This window comes from Falco rusticolus, chromosome 7 (genome assembly GCF_015220075.1).
Source record: "Falco rusticolus isolate bFalRus1 chromosome 7, bFalRus1.pri, whole genome shotgun sequence".
Classification (NCBI taxonomy): domain Eukaryota; kingdom Metazoa; phylum Chordata; class Aves; order Falconiformes; family Falconidae; genus Falco; species Falco rusticolus.
In genome coordinates, this window is record NC_051193.1 from 6711780 (window position 1) to 6724197 (window position 12418).

The 12418-nt window shown below is 44.6% G+C and overlaps 1 protein-coding gene across 3 annotated transcripts in view; it reads right to left on the bottom strand.

Moving 5' to 3' along the window:
- LRRK1 (leucine rich repeat kinase 1) overlaps positions 1 to 12418 on the bottom strand; it is an 82584-nt gene that overhangs the window by 8158 nt on the left and 62008 nt on the right. For all 3 annotated transcript variants that reach the window (XM_037395411.1, XM_037395413.1, XM_037395412.1), the window contains 9 exons: positions 11985 to 12124; positions 10169 to 10418; positions 8563 to 8729; positions 7259 to 7456; positions 6308 to 6585; positions 5925 to 6119; positions 4953 to 5104; positions 3236 to 3353; positions 1791 to 1907 (listed from right to left, as the gene is read on the bottom strand). In XM_037395411.1, the coding sequence (XP_037251308.1) occupies positions 1791 to 1907; positions 3236 to 3353; positions 4953 to 5104; positions 5925 to 6119; positions 6308 to 6585; positions 7259 to 7456; positions 8563 to 8729; positions 10169 to 10418; positions 11985 to 12124 (1615 nt within the window). The remainder of the gene's footprint in view (positions 1 to 1790; positions 1908 to 3235; positions 3354 to 4952; positions 5105 to 5924; positions 6120 to 6307; positions 6586 to 7258; positions 7457 to 8562; positions 8730 to 10168; positions 10419 to 11984; positions 12125 to 12418) is intronic.

The following is a 12418-nucleotide window of genomic DNA, read 5'->3' on the forward strand; positions in this document are numbered from 1 at the left end:
AGTTTTGGAAACTATTTCTTTTGGATCAGTCTTCCCAAGGCAGTCATAAAGAATTCCCCTTCCCAGCAACATCCCTCAGCAATTCTCTGACTGCAAGTTACCTCACATCTCATCAGCTAAAGGCTTTCTTCCCAGGGAAATGCAAGCAATTCTCTTCTCTGCTGGGCAATAACGACTGTGTGATAGCTCAGATACAGCTTACTGTGCCATACAGAAAGTTTGACAAGCGTAAGTTTTCCACTTAGCTTTGCTGGATGAACTGGCTGTTTCAAAAAACGGTTTAGTTTCTTGCCAGCCTGGTCTGCACATCCCTATGGCTGCTGCTCTGGCTATTTCACTGCCAAACTCATTCATAGAAAGGAGAGAGGAAAAAGTAAGTCCAATAAACTAAGAAGGAGTGCGCCGAAGGGATGTGGATTTCTGGAAGGTTGGGTAGGGTCGGGGGAGGAAGGGAGGTGTCTAGACTCAATATTACTATTGTAGGGCCTGGCATTATTTATGACATTTTCTAGGCAAGCCACAAACTGAAAATAGAAACCAGGAGACATAAAGCCACTTGTAATCTCTGAGGAATGGCTTTGCAAGCTGTATGACAGTGGAAAAGCTGAAAGTGAAAGACTCGTTCGACTATCCTGGACAAAACCTCATGCAGCATGAAAAAGAAATTTGCCCTACACATCAGAAATGAAACTCCACGGCACTGAAACGCTGCAGGTCTGGGAGCCAAAGCAAGCCAACAGATGCAGTCTCCCAGCGGGTGAAATTCAGCCCTGTGCCAACTTTACATCTATGCCCTACTTTAGTCCTACTTACACCATGTTTGGAAGTGAAGCAGTACACCTTACACTAACCATCTGCCTTGGATCCAGTCAGCGATGCGGCAGTCCGAGCAAATGAGCCAGAAATGGACAATAACTCAGAACAGGCGTGCGGTATAAAACAGCTCCACTGTCACTCCGAGACCTGCTCCATATTGCGCTTTTAGACACATACCAGTCTGCTGGCATTTGCAAAAACTACACAGCTACCAATAATGTCGGAACATAATTACATGTTTTCGCTTAAGGTGGCTGTAAGCAACCCGGAGGGAATTTAGCCTGAAAACAGTTTTTATACATCTCCCAAGACTTGCCCGCAATAGGCAGTCATGTCAGATTTCTCTTGCCCGTAACTGGATGTTAGCAAATCCAGAACTAGACAGATAGTATATAACTTCTGTTATTACCCATAAGAGTAATTATCCATATTACCCATAAGAGCTGTATTACCTAAGTGTTCTCATTCAAACCCAAAAAAGGAGCATGGCTGAACCTAGATAATATTTCAAGACGACTGTGCACACCAACGACAGCGTGCACACACACCAGGAAAGGACTGGGTACAAGAGCTAGGATATAACCAAGTCCTGCATTACCAGTTAATAAATCTCCATTCTAATTATTGTTTCTTGTCCTCTCTATTTTGCTTGATCAGCCTAAACCTTGCCTTCCAGTGATGTGGAAACACAGCTGGAAAACTTCCTTGCAGAGGAATGTGATCTATTTTGACTATTTTCCCAGCAGGCTTGGAAGTGCCAGCTTTGGTCCCCTGACTCAGGTTCTTGCCCACACCTCTGTCTTCTGGCAGAGGCACAAAGACCTGCAAACCTCCTCGCACTGCCAGAATGTTCCTAGGCATTGCAAAGTCCTTCAACACCAGCTAGTGACAAGCCGCGCAAACTCTGGCAGCTGGGCCCAGCTGCAGACAGCTTAGTCTCACTAATGCCCCTTTTCCTTTAGGTTCCTCCTTACCTTTTTCACAACAGGCATTACTAGAAAGCAGCTCACAGTAGCAGGAGTGTCTAAACCCTTCTGCGGAGACTTTAAAGGACACATGCCCTGCAATCCATACACAGAAATCTTCTGGTCCTGTGAAAGAGCACAAAAAATTCTGTAAGTCTCAATCATCTTCCATGCTTTTCATATTTTGTGACCTGAACGAGATCAAATTGGTTCCAAAACCAGTTTTTACTTGTATTTCTTGATATCCAAACCCTGGGTTTCTCTTTGTGCTCCCTGGAGAGCATTTGCCCCACCTGTGGGTAGAAAGCAGGTGCTGCCTTCCCCAGAATGAGTTGTGGGCAACATACGCACGATCCAAAAGCCACCGAAACCACCACTATAGGTGTTTTATCACCACATCTAAAAGTAGCATTTGACAACCCTGACTGCATAAATCCCAAACATTCCAGGATAATTGAAACATGTTTTATGTTACTTTGTATTAATTTGTCAATGCAAGGAAAGCTAATTACAGTGTATGTGGAATTACACCTGCTCTACACCTCATAAATCCACTAAACTGATATAAAGCACCTGGTTTGGGGAATAGCAACACATTTCATTTTGATCAAAAAGTGGGAATACAATGCTTTAAGATTATTGAAATTTAACTATTATAAAAAAAAATAGGAATATTCACACTTTACTTCTACTTGGGGACCAAAAAAGTCAAAATATCTTATTTTCCTATGGGAAAAAAAAAAAAAAAAAAAAAAAAAAAAGAGTTCTATCTTGTCACTCAGTTACAGCATCCATGCTAGGGCGGAGTGAATGAACCAACACAAATTATTTATTCAGCAAGTGTGGCCTTTTTTCCCCCAACTCTGACACACCAAACTTCAGGAACATTTCCATTTGTTTCAGCCGTTTTTTGTTTGGTTTGTGTCAAACAATTGTGTCAGAACCGGCTGACACTTAATGCAGCCCTTACGGGTGGACAGGGCTCCGAGGGATAAACCAGCCGTGCTCTCTCACTCTTTATCTTTTTAGCTGCAGTTTTCCCCGGTGAACACAAAACTTGGGTACCCATTTCCCACCGACTTGCAGATCCCTCGGGGCGCTTTCAAAACCCCACCCTTAAACACATGGTTTCTTTCACTGCTTTATCGCTTACAGATAAGGACATTTCCCAGATGAAACCCTGGGTAGAAATGCTACAATCTGGAGAGTTTTGCCTCGGAAAGCCGAGGTTCCCACGATCACTTTGAACACCAGGAGGCACGATTTTGGTCTAGGTACCAGCTATGTAACAGGTAGAAACAATACACAAAGAGAAAGCAGATGCAAAGCCTCCCTGCTTATCTGAGATGCCCATCGTCTCACTCTTAGCTTTACTAATTTCTCTTTCTCTTAATTGGTATCTCTTCCAGCGAGGCTCCTCTTGAGTGGGGCACTGAAGTGCAGGCAAGGCTCACCTCTGTGGCAGCCCAGAGGGCATTCTGGAATTTTAGTTGGCAGCACAGCTTCATTCCTGGGCAGCTCATCCTCTCCACTTCTATGACTCCCTTCTCCGGATTCACCACTGTATAGTTTCTGAAAGGAGCAAACAATAATTTCCTATAGCCAACATTCAGGCTCCACACTGCTACAGGATGGGACTCGGCACTTTTGGCCAAGCCTTTAACGCGACTGTCCAGATGTGGATGATGATGCAAGGATCTACACCCCTCCAAACGGTCATTGTAAAGGAAGAGAAATACAGATGTGCCACGGCTGGTCCTCAGGGGGCAGATACGCAATTGCTTCTGTGAAAATTTAAACTCAGCTATCTGACTTTGCACAGAAATAGATTAGGAGAACTTACATGGTCTGTTACTATAATTCAGCTGTGAGACAAATAGCTCCAGCTGAATAGCAGTAATTAATAGCTGGGAGGTCTCAGCCCATCTTGCCCATTAGTTTCTCAAGAGAGTATGTGCTCGTTCTCCAAATGCACTGCCTCAGTATTATCTGGCTTCATTATTTATTCTAGTAAATAAACAGAAGAGCATGATTCTTCCAAATAAGAGCAAAGATCTGTAACGTGATAAAATAATTTATAAATATGACTAATTAACATTTTCGTAACTAAAAGGTTTTTGTTCATTTGGGGTTTGGGGAAGTTTATTGGGTTTGGGTGTTTGAACAATAACTGGATATTCACAGCCACATCTGTGAGCCCCAGATGTTTTACCAACTGTGGCACAAGCAATTACACATCCTGAAATCTGCCACATATAAGTAATTTGTTATTCAACAGTCTCCAGCAAGTGGGACTGTCCAGTCAGGAAGCAGATTCACCGAGATATATTGCTGCGAATATTTGGACAACATCCATGCATTCAAAATACATCTGTGAGTCCCATGTGTCTCACCAGTTTTAGCAGGAATAGTTATACTGTCTGCACTGAACGACTGACCAGGCACCACAAACAGCAAAGCAAATTGTTCATGAACAAACCATGTACCTTTCCCATTAGGTTAATGGTTACAAATAATGAACACATTAATATAAAATTTAGATCAGATTGTGCATGTTTCCAAATAAGATCGGGGCTATAAAAATTAGTAACAACCATAAAAATAAACCTAACTAGCCATGGGTCACATGTGGCTGAGCAAAATACCATCATCTCAGTCACAATTTAATAACATTTAAAGCACATGCCTTTTCACTATAGCACACATTTTACTGGTAGTATACACTTGGATGCACACACAGCTTCAGGCATGTGGCTAACTCCCGATGATTTCAACAGGATTTAAGCATGTGCTTAATTGCTTTGCAGAACAGAGATGGAACTGCAGCCTCAATTAGGAAAGGTTTAGTGTTAAATGGTCTCATTAGCAAAGGCAGAACACATCTGTTCTCATGTACAAATGCTTCATCCTGTGTGTGTGAATCATTACACTGCCCTAATCTTCTCCTCATATTAACTGAAGCAGAGTTAAGCTCATTAAATATCCTTTATAAAGCAACCACTGTTCCCAATTAAAAGAGTTTGGGAAAACCGTGTTCACCGTCTCCTTGGCATTCACCCAAATTCACTTTCACCTTCTTTACCTCCCTCCCAGAAGCATAAGTGAAGATGCTGAAGGATTTTTACTTAAAAAGAAAAAAAAGAAAGAAATTACTAATGTGAGTCATCTCACCTGGTGTCTTCCTTCCCATCCCAGAACACCACAGTGTACTCCTGTCCTTGGGAGCAGAAGAAGGAAGACTGCTTCCCACAGGATAGCAGGTACATAAATGTTGCAAAGGTAGGATCTTTCATCTGTCCTACCACAGAAATGGCCAGTGGACGCTGTGGGGAAAGGAGAATAGAAAGACATACGTCACACGAGACAGTTGGAGGTCTAGATGAAATAAAAGACTCATAATAATCATTATTGATTAAAGCTAGAGAGCCAAGAAGTAGGCCTACTTCAATAAATGCTTCTGCTACTTTCTCAAATCTGCATCAAATTCTCCTTATAAATCCCACCTCACTGGTTCTTAGCATCCTCTGTATCTCAGACACTGAAGCCAAATCTCTTCTGTACTTCCATGGTTTGGTCTGTGACTCCTACATATTTTATTGATTAATTTCTTCAGGCTGACAAGTTTTGGAAGCTGACCCACTGTCATGACAGTGTCTAGCTGTTTGTGAGTCAAGCTGGCCTTTGAAGGACAACAGCTCTGAAACAGCAACTTGTAATTAATCAAAAACGTAATGCAGCATAATCCTTTTCTCATACTTTGAACCCTTTTCCTCCTCATACCACTTTTTATAATCTTGGGGATTTTGAAGTCTTTGTAGTTACACTGACAGCAGGATGCTGTAGCTGTTTCTGGAAATTATGGGTAATGTCTCGCCCTGGTGAAATCAATAGCCTAACTGCGATTGACGCCAAGGGACCTTCATGTCACTGCAGATGTCTAAGGCCACCAATCTGCCATCATTTCGTTCATAAAACTCTCATTTAAGTCAACAGAAGTGCTGGGCCAAATCAGCAGGAGGGGTAAATGCGCAACTGAGCTGTTCTGCTGTAGGAAGAGCAAGCTCAGCTGTCCTGTGTGAAGAGGGCTGCTGGATCCTCGTAGCTACAAATCAGAAAGCACTGGTCACGAGGGCTGTCTTGTACCTTTTCTGGCTTAGTGTCCCAACACTCCATCATGAGTGCCTGCATCCTATATAGCTGCACCTCTTCTGGTTGCCCAAGAACGGGACGGATCCCTTTAGACAGCTTCTTTGCAATCTGGAGCTGGTGTTGTCCCAGCACAGGCCGCTGACCAGACAGAAGCTCATACAGGACCATCCCATATGAGAACATGTCAACCTAGAGCCAGAAACAGAGACTGAAAACCAGGGCAGAGCTCCCTTGGTAGGCGGAGCAGAGAGCAAGGAAGACCACAGCGGGAAAGCTAGTGCTGCAGCACCATGCCTGAGGGAATTCAGCCCCATGCACGAAGCCAGCCACCCACTGCTGTCACGCAGAGGCTGCCCCCAAAGATGTACCACAGTCACCTTCTCATCGTAGACTATGCGAGGTCTGATCTCAGGAGCTTGGTAGCCCGGCGTGCCTTCCACACCAAGCGCGCCTTCGTGGAATGACTGCCGGGAGATTCCGTAGTCAGAGAGTTTGATATTGATGTGTTCTTTAACGTCCAGGGACCACACCAAAATATTGTCTGACTTCAGGTCGCAGAAGATGATGTTCTTCTTATGCAGGTAGGCAAGGCCTGTTACAATCTGATACGCTATTTTGTGTGTCAGCATGTGCCCCAGTGGCACAAAGGAAGACCCTGGCACAAAGAAACAGCCTGTCTTCAGTTCTTGCAATAGCAATAACTGCTTTTTTAAAATCTTTTTTTCTTTCTTTTTTAAACTCCAGAACAATAACTAACAAACTTTTAAAACATCACTCAATGCCATCATTTGAAATGACACTGTTCGTGTTACTATACATGTCTGACAGTTCTATTAGATGCCTTTTTTAAACCCTTTCACTTCTAGACCCCTAAATCTTATGATGAAAGTTAGTGTTTGACTGAATGTTGACACAAAGCCAAGGTGCCAAGAGGGCGAGATGGCCTCAACCTATCTTGGAATTAGTGTCATTCATTTGACAGCAACAGAAATACAGATAATTATGAGAGAATTTAGAGCACCAGACACCCATCTGCAGGGGGAAGAACAGAGCATTACCCACGCAGGACTGAAGCGAGATGCATTTCTTATTAATCTGCAGAGAAATTGAAAATCCAGGTCTCCAAAGTAGTTTTGAAAATCCTGCATCAATTTTTACCAGGCTCCCAAAGGCACAGTTTAGGAGCAAGTCCATCCCTCCCACTTCCCGTAGTCTGGAAAAAAAAAATCCCCTTCAGTAAATCAAGCAGTAATTTAAACGCTGTTGACCATTTGCCACTACCATGACTTGGAGAGTGAGCTCTCCCAGGAGGGACACCCTGTTTTTACCTTTGGAGTTTTCAGACAATACAGTGGTGAGGCTGCCCAGAGGGGCCAGCTCTAGGGCAAAGCAGAGAGGATGGATGCTGATGCCAATGAGGGAGACGATGCAGGGGTGTTGCAGAGAGTGGAGCATGCTGGCCTCCTGGCGAAACTCGGAGAAGTTCTTCATGGCATCCATAGCTCTCAGGTGTTTCAGCATGGTATCTGGCAAGACACACGAACCCCTTCTCACTCCCCAGCTGAGAAACAAGGTCAGAAATAATTCGGAAGGTGCTAATCACTAGGCAAATGCTGCAGGAAGAAGGCAGCTTGTGGGGTCATGCCAACAGCAAGGCTTTAAGTTGCATTGTCATGTTGATGCATGAACTTATTGGCTATAAGCAGGATATATATGGCTGTCTCAGGAAGAGAGTGCTCCCCTGGTCCTGTAACACCAACCTCAAGTGCGACTGGCACACACTGTTCTCACAGGTCACCTGGATGATTTTGGAAAACTCGTGCTGTGCTTTTTAAAGTAGGGACTCTCTGGGTGTGGATGCCACATCGCAGACCCTTTGGTGGAAGGAGTCTTCCCTACCCTTTCCCAGATGCTCTGCCAGAAGAAGGACCCTTCACAGTAATTGCCTCACTTTCCTCATTTTTGTTAGGAAAGGATGTAGTGAACCCCTGAGCTGTGGAGGAGGCCAGCTGCTGCCCCAGTGACAAATGACCTTTGGAAAGAGCAGACCTGCCTGAGCAGCCTGTGGTGTCCGATAGCAGAAGGACACTTTCCCCTATCCTTTGTCCACGGACTGAAGCTCTGCTGGAAACCTGGACAGACAGCATGTGCAGTGCAAGAGCCTGTCCCTGCCTGGAGGAGCTGGCAGGATGAGAAGGATTTCCAATATGCTTTCTGTAGTTGCTGGCACAGATGGAGTAAAAGACTTACTCAGAAGTGGAGACCCACAAGTCCTTCATGCAAACCCATGCAAATCCAGACTTCGCATTGCCAAATAGCTTGGGAAGAGGAGATGAAATCTTGCCTCCCATCCCACCTGAGGGCTCTGCCTTGGCACCCTGTGAGTCCACCCACTGACCTGCGGGAGAGAAGCTTCCTGCAGTGCCAATGACCTTCACTGCCACAAGTGCTTTCGTGAAGGACTCTAAGATGCAGCCTCCTCCTCCATGGAAACACATCAGTTTTGCTATATACTTCAAAGCTGTATTTAAACAGGTGCCACCAGCACTTTGGAGAGCAAAGGCTCTTTGGTCTTAAGTTGGGATCGCAGACCGCAAGAGCCGATTCCCAACACTGATTCTGTGTACTGTACCTGCAGCTGAAGTAGGAGAACCCTTGCATTTTTTAATCTGAAATCTCTTCACAGCCACTGGTTTTCCTTGGTATCGTGCCCGATATATAACGGTTCCACTTCCACCCTGGCCAAGAACATTGTTTTCATTTTCACTGCATTCCAGTTTGCTATTTTCCAGGAACAGTCTGCCAAAAAGAGATTGGAGCTTTTTAATTAAAAGTTTCAAAGACATTGTAAATGAATGTTTTAATGTGTTCACATTTTCACAAATCCCTAATAGGTTCTTGTCTAATCTACTGAGAGGACTGGATCAGCTAAACTACCTGGGTCATCTCAGTATACTCTCTGCTGGCTCATGGTATAACAGGTTTCTCAGAGAAAAAAGTAATTCAGGCAAATAAGCAAAAAAAGCTTTTTACTAGTTTATCCCACAAGAATCAAACAGATCTGGAAAGCACATAAGCTCCTTTTCCAAGCAGATGACACAGGTACAGATATTTGTACCATTTATCTGTATTAATGATTTTTTTTTGCTTCATTTACCTCCTGTTCCTCTTTTTCTCCACTGGGGCAGGACAGGACGTTCATGAACAGCCCCACACTCTGAAACCTGATTATTCAAATCAGCTTACTGTTTCCAGGCTGTAATTCATCATTTCCCTGCTCTTCCAGAGACTACTTTTACAGCTGTTCACACTTCAAACTTCTCCACTCACCTCATGCCCATCAAATAGATGTCTAGGAGACCACATGTGAGGAGGGCTGTCATGTCGAGCTGATGGGGTGTTTGCCCCATCATAAAATGACCCCAAGAAAGGAACAGGGGCCAGTGGTAGCACAGAAAGCTCTGATAGCAGCCAACAAGACACAGTTGGTCTAGAGGTCTCATGGCTCTGTATTGGGCACAGAAAGGTCTGAGAGAGTGTGAACCAAAAGAGACATTGGTCTCCTCTCCTGCTCGCTATCAGGAGGTCTCTTGCTCTACACGCTATGTAATAAGGGGTGTAAGACTGAACCCATCTGGGAATGCAGTTAAGCAGCTTAAGGATCTGGCAGCACTGCTACGGGTAGGGAAGAGCTGTTTCAGCTGTTCGACTGCCACACTACTACAATACATCTGACAGCCCTCAGCTGAGCAGGAGCCTCGATTCAATGTGAATTCTCTAGTGGTCTCTATATAAATTCACTCACCTACAGACTCTTCAAAACTAAAGGTGATTTCAGTGCCAATCTTGTGACGAAGCAGCACTTCCTTTTGGTTTTGCCATATTAAAATCTCCTTTCTGGGTTCCCCGAAAGACTTTGCCTACAGAAAAGCTCTGGCCAGAGTACTGGGCAATGCAGGACAGCTATGACTCAAAAAAGAGACCTTCGTATTGCACCACAATGATCTCAAAGGATCCCCTGAAGCGATGACTCCGGTCAGCACACAGCAATTGTCTAAGCAAGTATGCTGACCACCAGGAGTGCAGTTTAGGATGAATTGCCAGAGTAGGGATTGAGAGCAGATGAATTTGTTTCCTGTGGTCAGTATGTTCCTCTAGCAGAGATGACTTAGGAAAAAAACCCAACTGAATTACATAGGTACACTGAAACTTAACCAAAGGCTATCAAATAACATTACCTGGCAGGAAAATCAGTCATGAAAAGCTCTGGGACCAGCTCTTGGAGAGAAACGGGGATGTCAGGGTGGTTAGGACATGTGATGTAGTCCAGTTCAATGGCAGTCAGGACACAGTCCTCCATGTTAAAGTACTGCACGTCCTCCGCCTTCTCACCACACTCATTCTCCTCCGGCTTGGAAGCTGCGCAGATGTGGCAGGGCACATACTGCTCCATCAGCAACGTACCGTCACTCTCGGTGGCTGTGAGTGCTTCAAAGCAAGCAAGCAAACAGAGAACAACATAACCCACACAAACTGAGAAAGAACATCAGCTCCTAGTGCATTCAACTGCCTGCAGTCACTACCTGGATCCACTGGCTGAAAATGGTCACACTCAGGAAAGCAGCAATTTACTGCAGTGTATTGACTGGAATAACAAAACAGCATTTTGCAAAATATACACAGACAGCCAGCACTGAGGAGACAGGACTGCTGACATAACAGCTGCTCTGCTTTGGTCACAGGTAACGCACAGGCTTGAGAAGAAAATGCAGGACCAGTAGAAATTAGAAGTATATGAATAAAGCATCAGAGAGAACCTCCTTCTTGCTGGGTGTCTGTGAGCTGTATATAGGGATCACAGCGTATGCTAAAGAGCATGACCCTGCAGTAGAAGGATGGCAGCTGTGAGGCTGCCCAGGAGCCCCAGCCATGTCTGCTTCACAGACTGCAAGCTGCCGGGTGGCTTCAGGCGGAGAGCAGGCATGGGAATGGGAGTGGGAGTGGACTGGGAGGCACGCAGTGCTCAGGCTGAGCGCTTCAGATGCAGGCCAGGAGTGAAGCACTCACCTGCAGCACCCAGGGTAGGAACACAGTTCCTGTGGGCTCCCTCCCAGGCAATGTTTTCAGTCCTGCTGGGGGAAATGCGGGTTCTACAAGACTAAACCTTTGGGAGGCTCACACCTCTCCCACTAACTACAGAAGGATTTTGTGGTGACAGGGACAGGCTCCATTAAGTGCCTACAATTAGGCAGGGTGAATATAGGACGTAGCCTTTGAAGTCACGACTCCTCTCAAGTTTCAGTGATTAATGTTATCATTAATTCGAAGGCAAATAAAATCTTGTTTTATCTGCATAACATCCAGAACACGAATATGTGAGAGTGCACAACCGTTTCCTCCAGAGAGCCTCCAATTAAGAGATTTTGGCACTGTTTTCTAGACCAGTGTGGGATGACAAAGAACACTTCAGATTTTGTTTTGATTTTAAACGAAGTGTACTGGGGTTGCAAACAGCCTGCTGGGTAACAGCAGGATCTGTCCTGATCACAGGAAAAACAACTGCAGGAGTCAAGGAAGTTACCTTGGCACAGAGTCCCTGGTATCATATTCACTCATGCCTCTCGCATCACAATTTATATAAATTATAGGGTGTTAGAAATGGTGGACAAATGCTGATCCAAGCTGATGCCAAAATGAATTCTGCCATCAAGGGACAGTGCCAAGTAGCTCAGGCCAAATCCTGCCCCTGCTATGAGCAACAGGAAGAGTCTCGAACTCCCACAGAAGCAGGTCCTGTTTCAACTGTCATGTTTCACCTGTGCTTGCTGTGACTGACAGACTGAAAGACACAATGTCTCGACCAAGGTGTGCTGGCAAATAATCTTGATCTGTCTGCAGGTTTATGAGCTTTTATCAAATGTTATTGGCATGAGACTGTCAGAGCCTGAGGCGTCTTCAATTAACACAAAATACTGCGCACCTGGACAGCTCTGTCAAAGAACCTTCTGTTAAAAAGACATAACACTGCACAGAAAATTGCAGTAGCTCTCTTACCAGGAAACCACTGGTCTATCAAAGAGTTGACATGATCTGTGATGAACGCCATTGCTGAGAAGTCTCTCACTTCTGACTGGGAAATGATTTTAATTCCACCACTTTTTTTCTTTTTCCAGTTCACATCAGAAGACTCGACACTGTAAGAAAGCCAAAAGACAGCCACATAAAGCTTTTGTTAAGTATCAGTGTCAACAGACTTTCTTTCTCGCAGGAAACCTGAGTTACACAATAACACGTATGAAAATGATTTTCACTTCAGTCTGTTCTGCAAATGACTCTTAGCAGAGAATTCTGAAAATACGTAAATGCTACAGAAGGTCAGACCAAGAGAAAACTCTGGCCTAAGTGAACTGAATACGATGGCCAGTTTTGACAGAAATGGCCCATACAGAACGATGGAAGGTTAGGAGTTTTAAAAATTCGTAATAAAA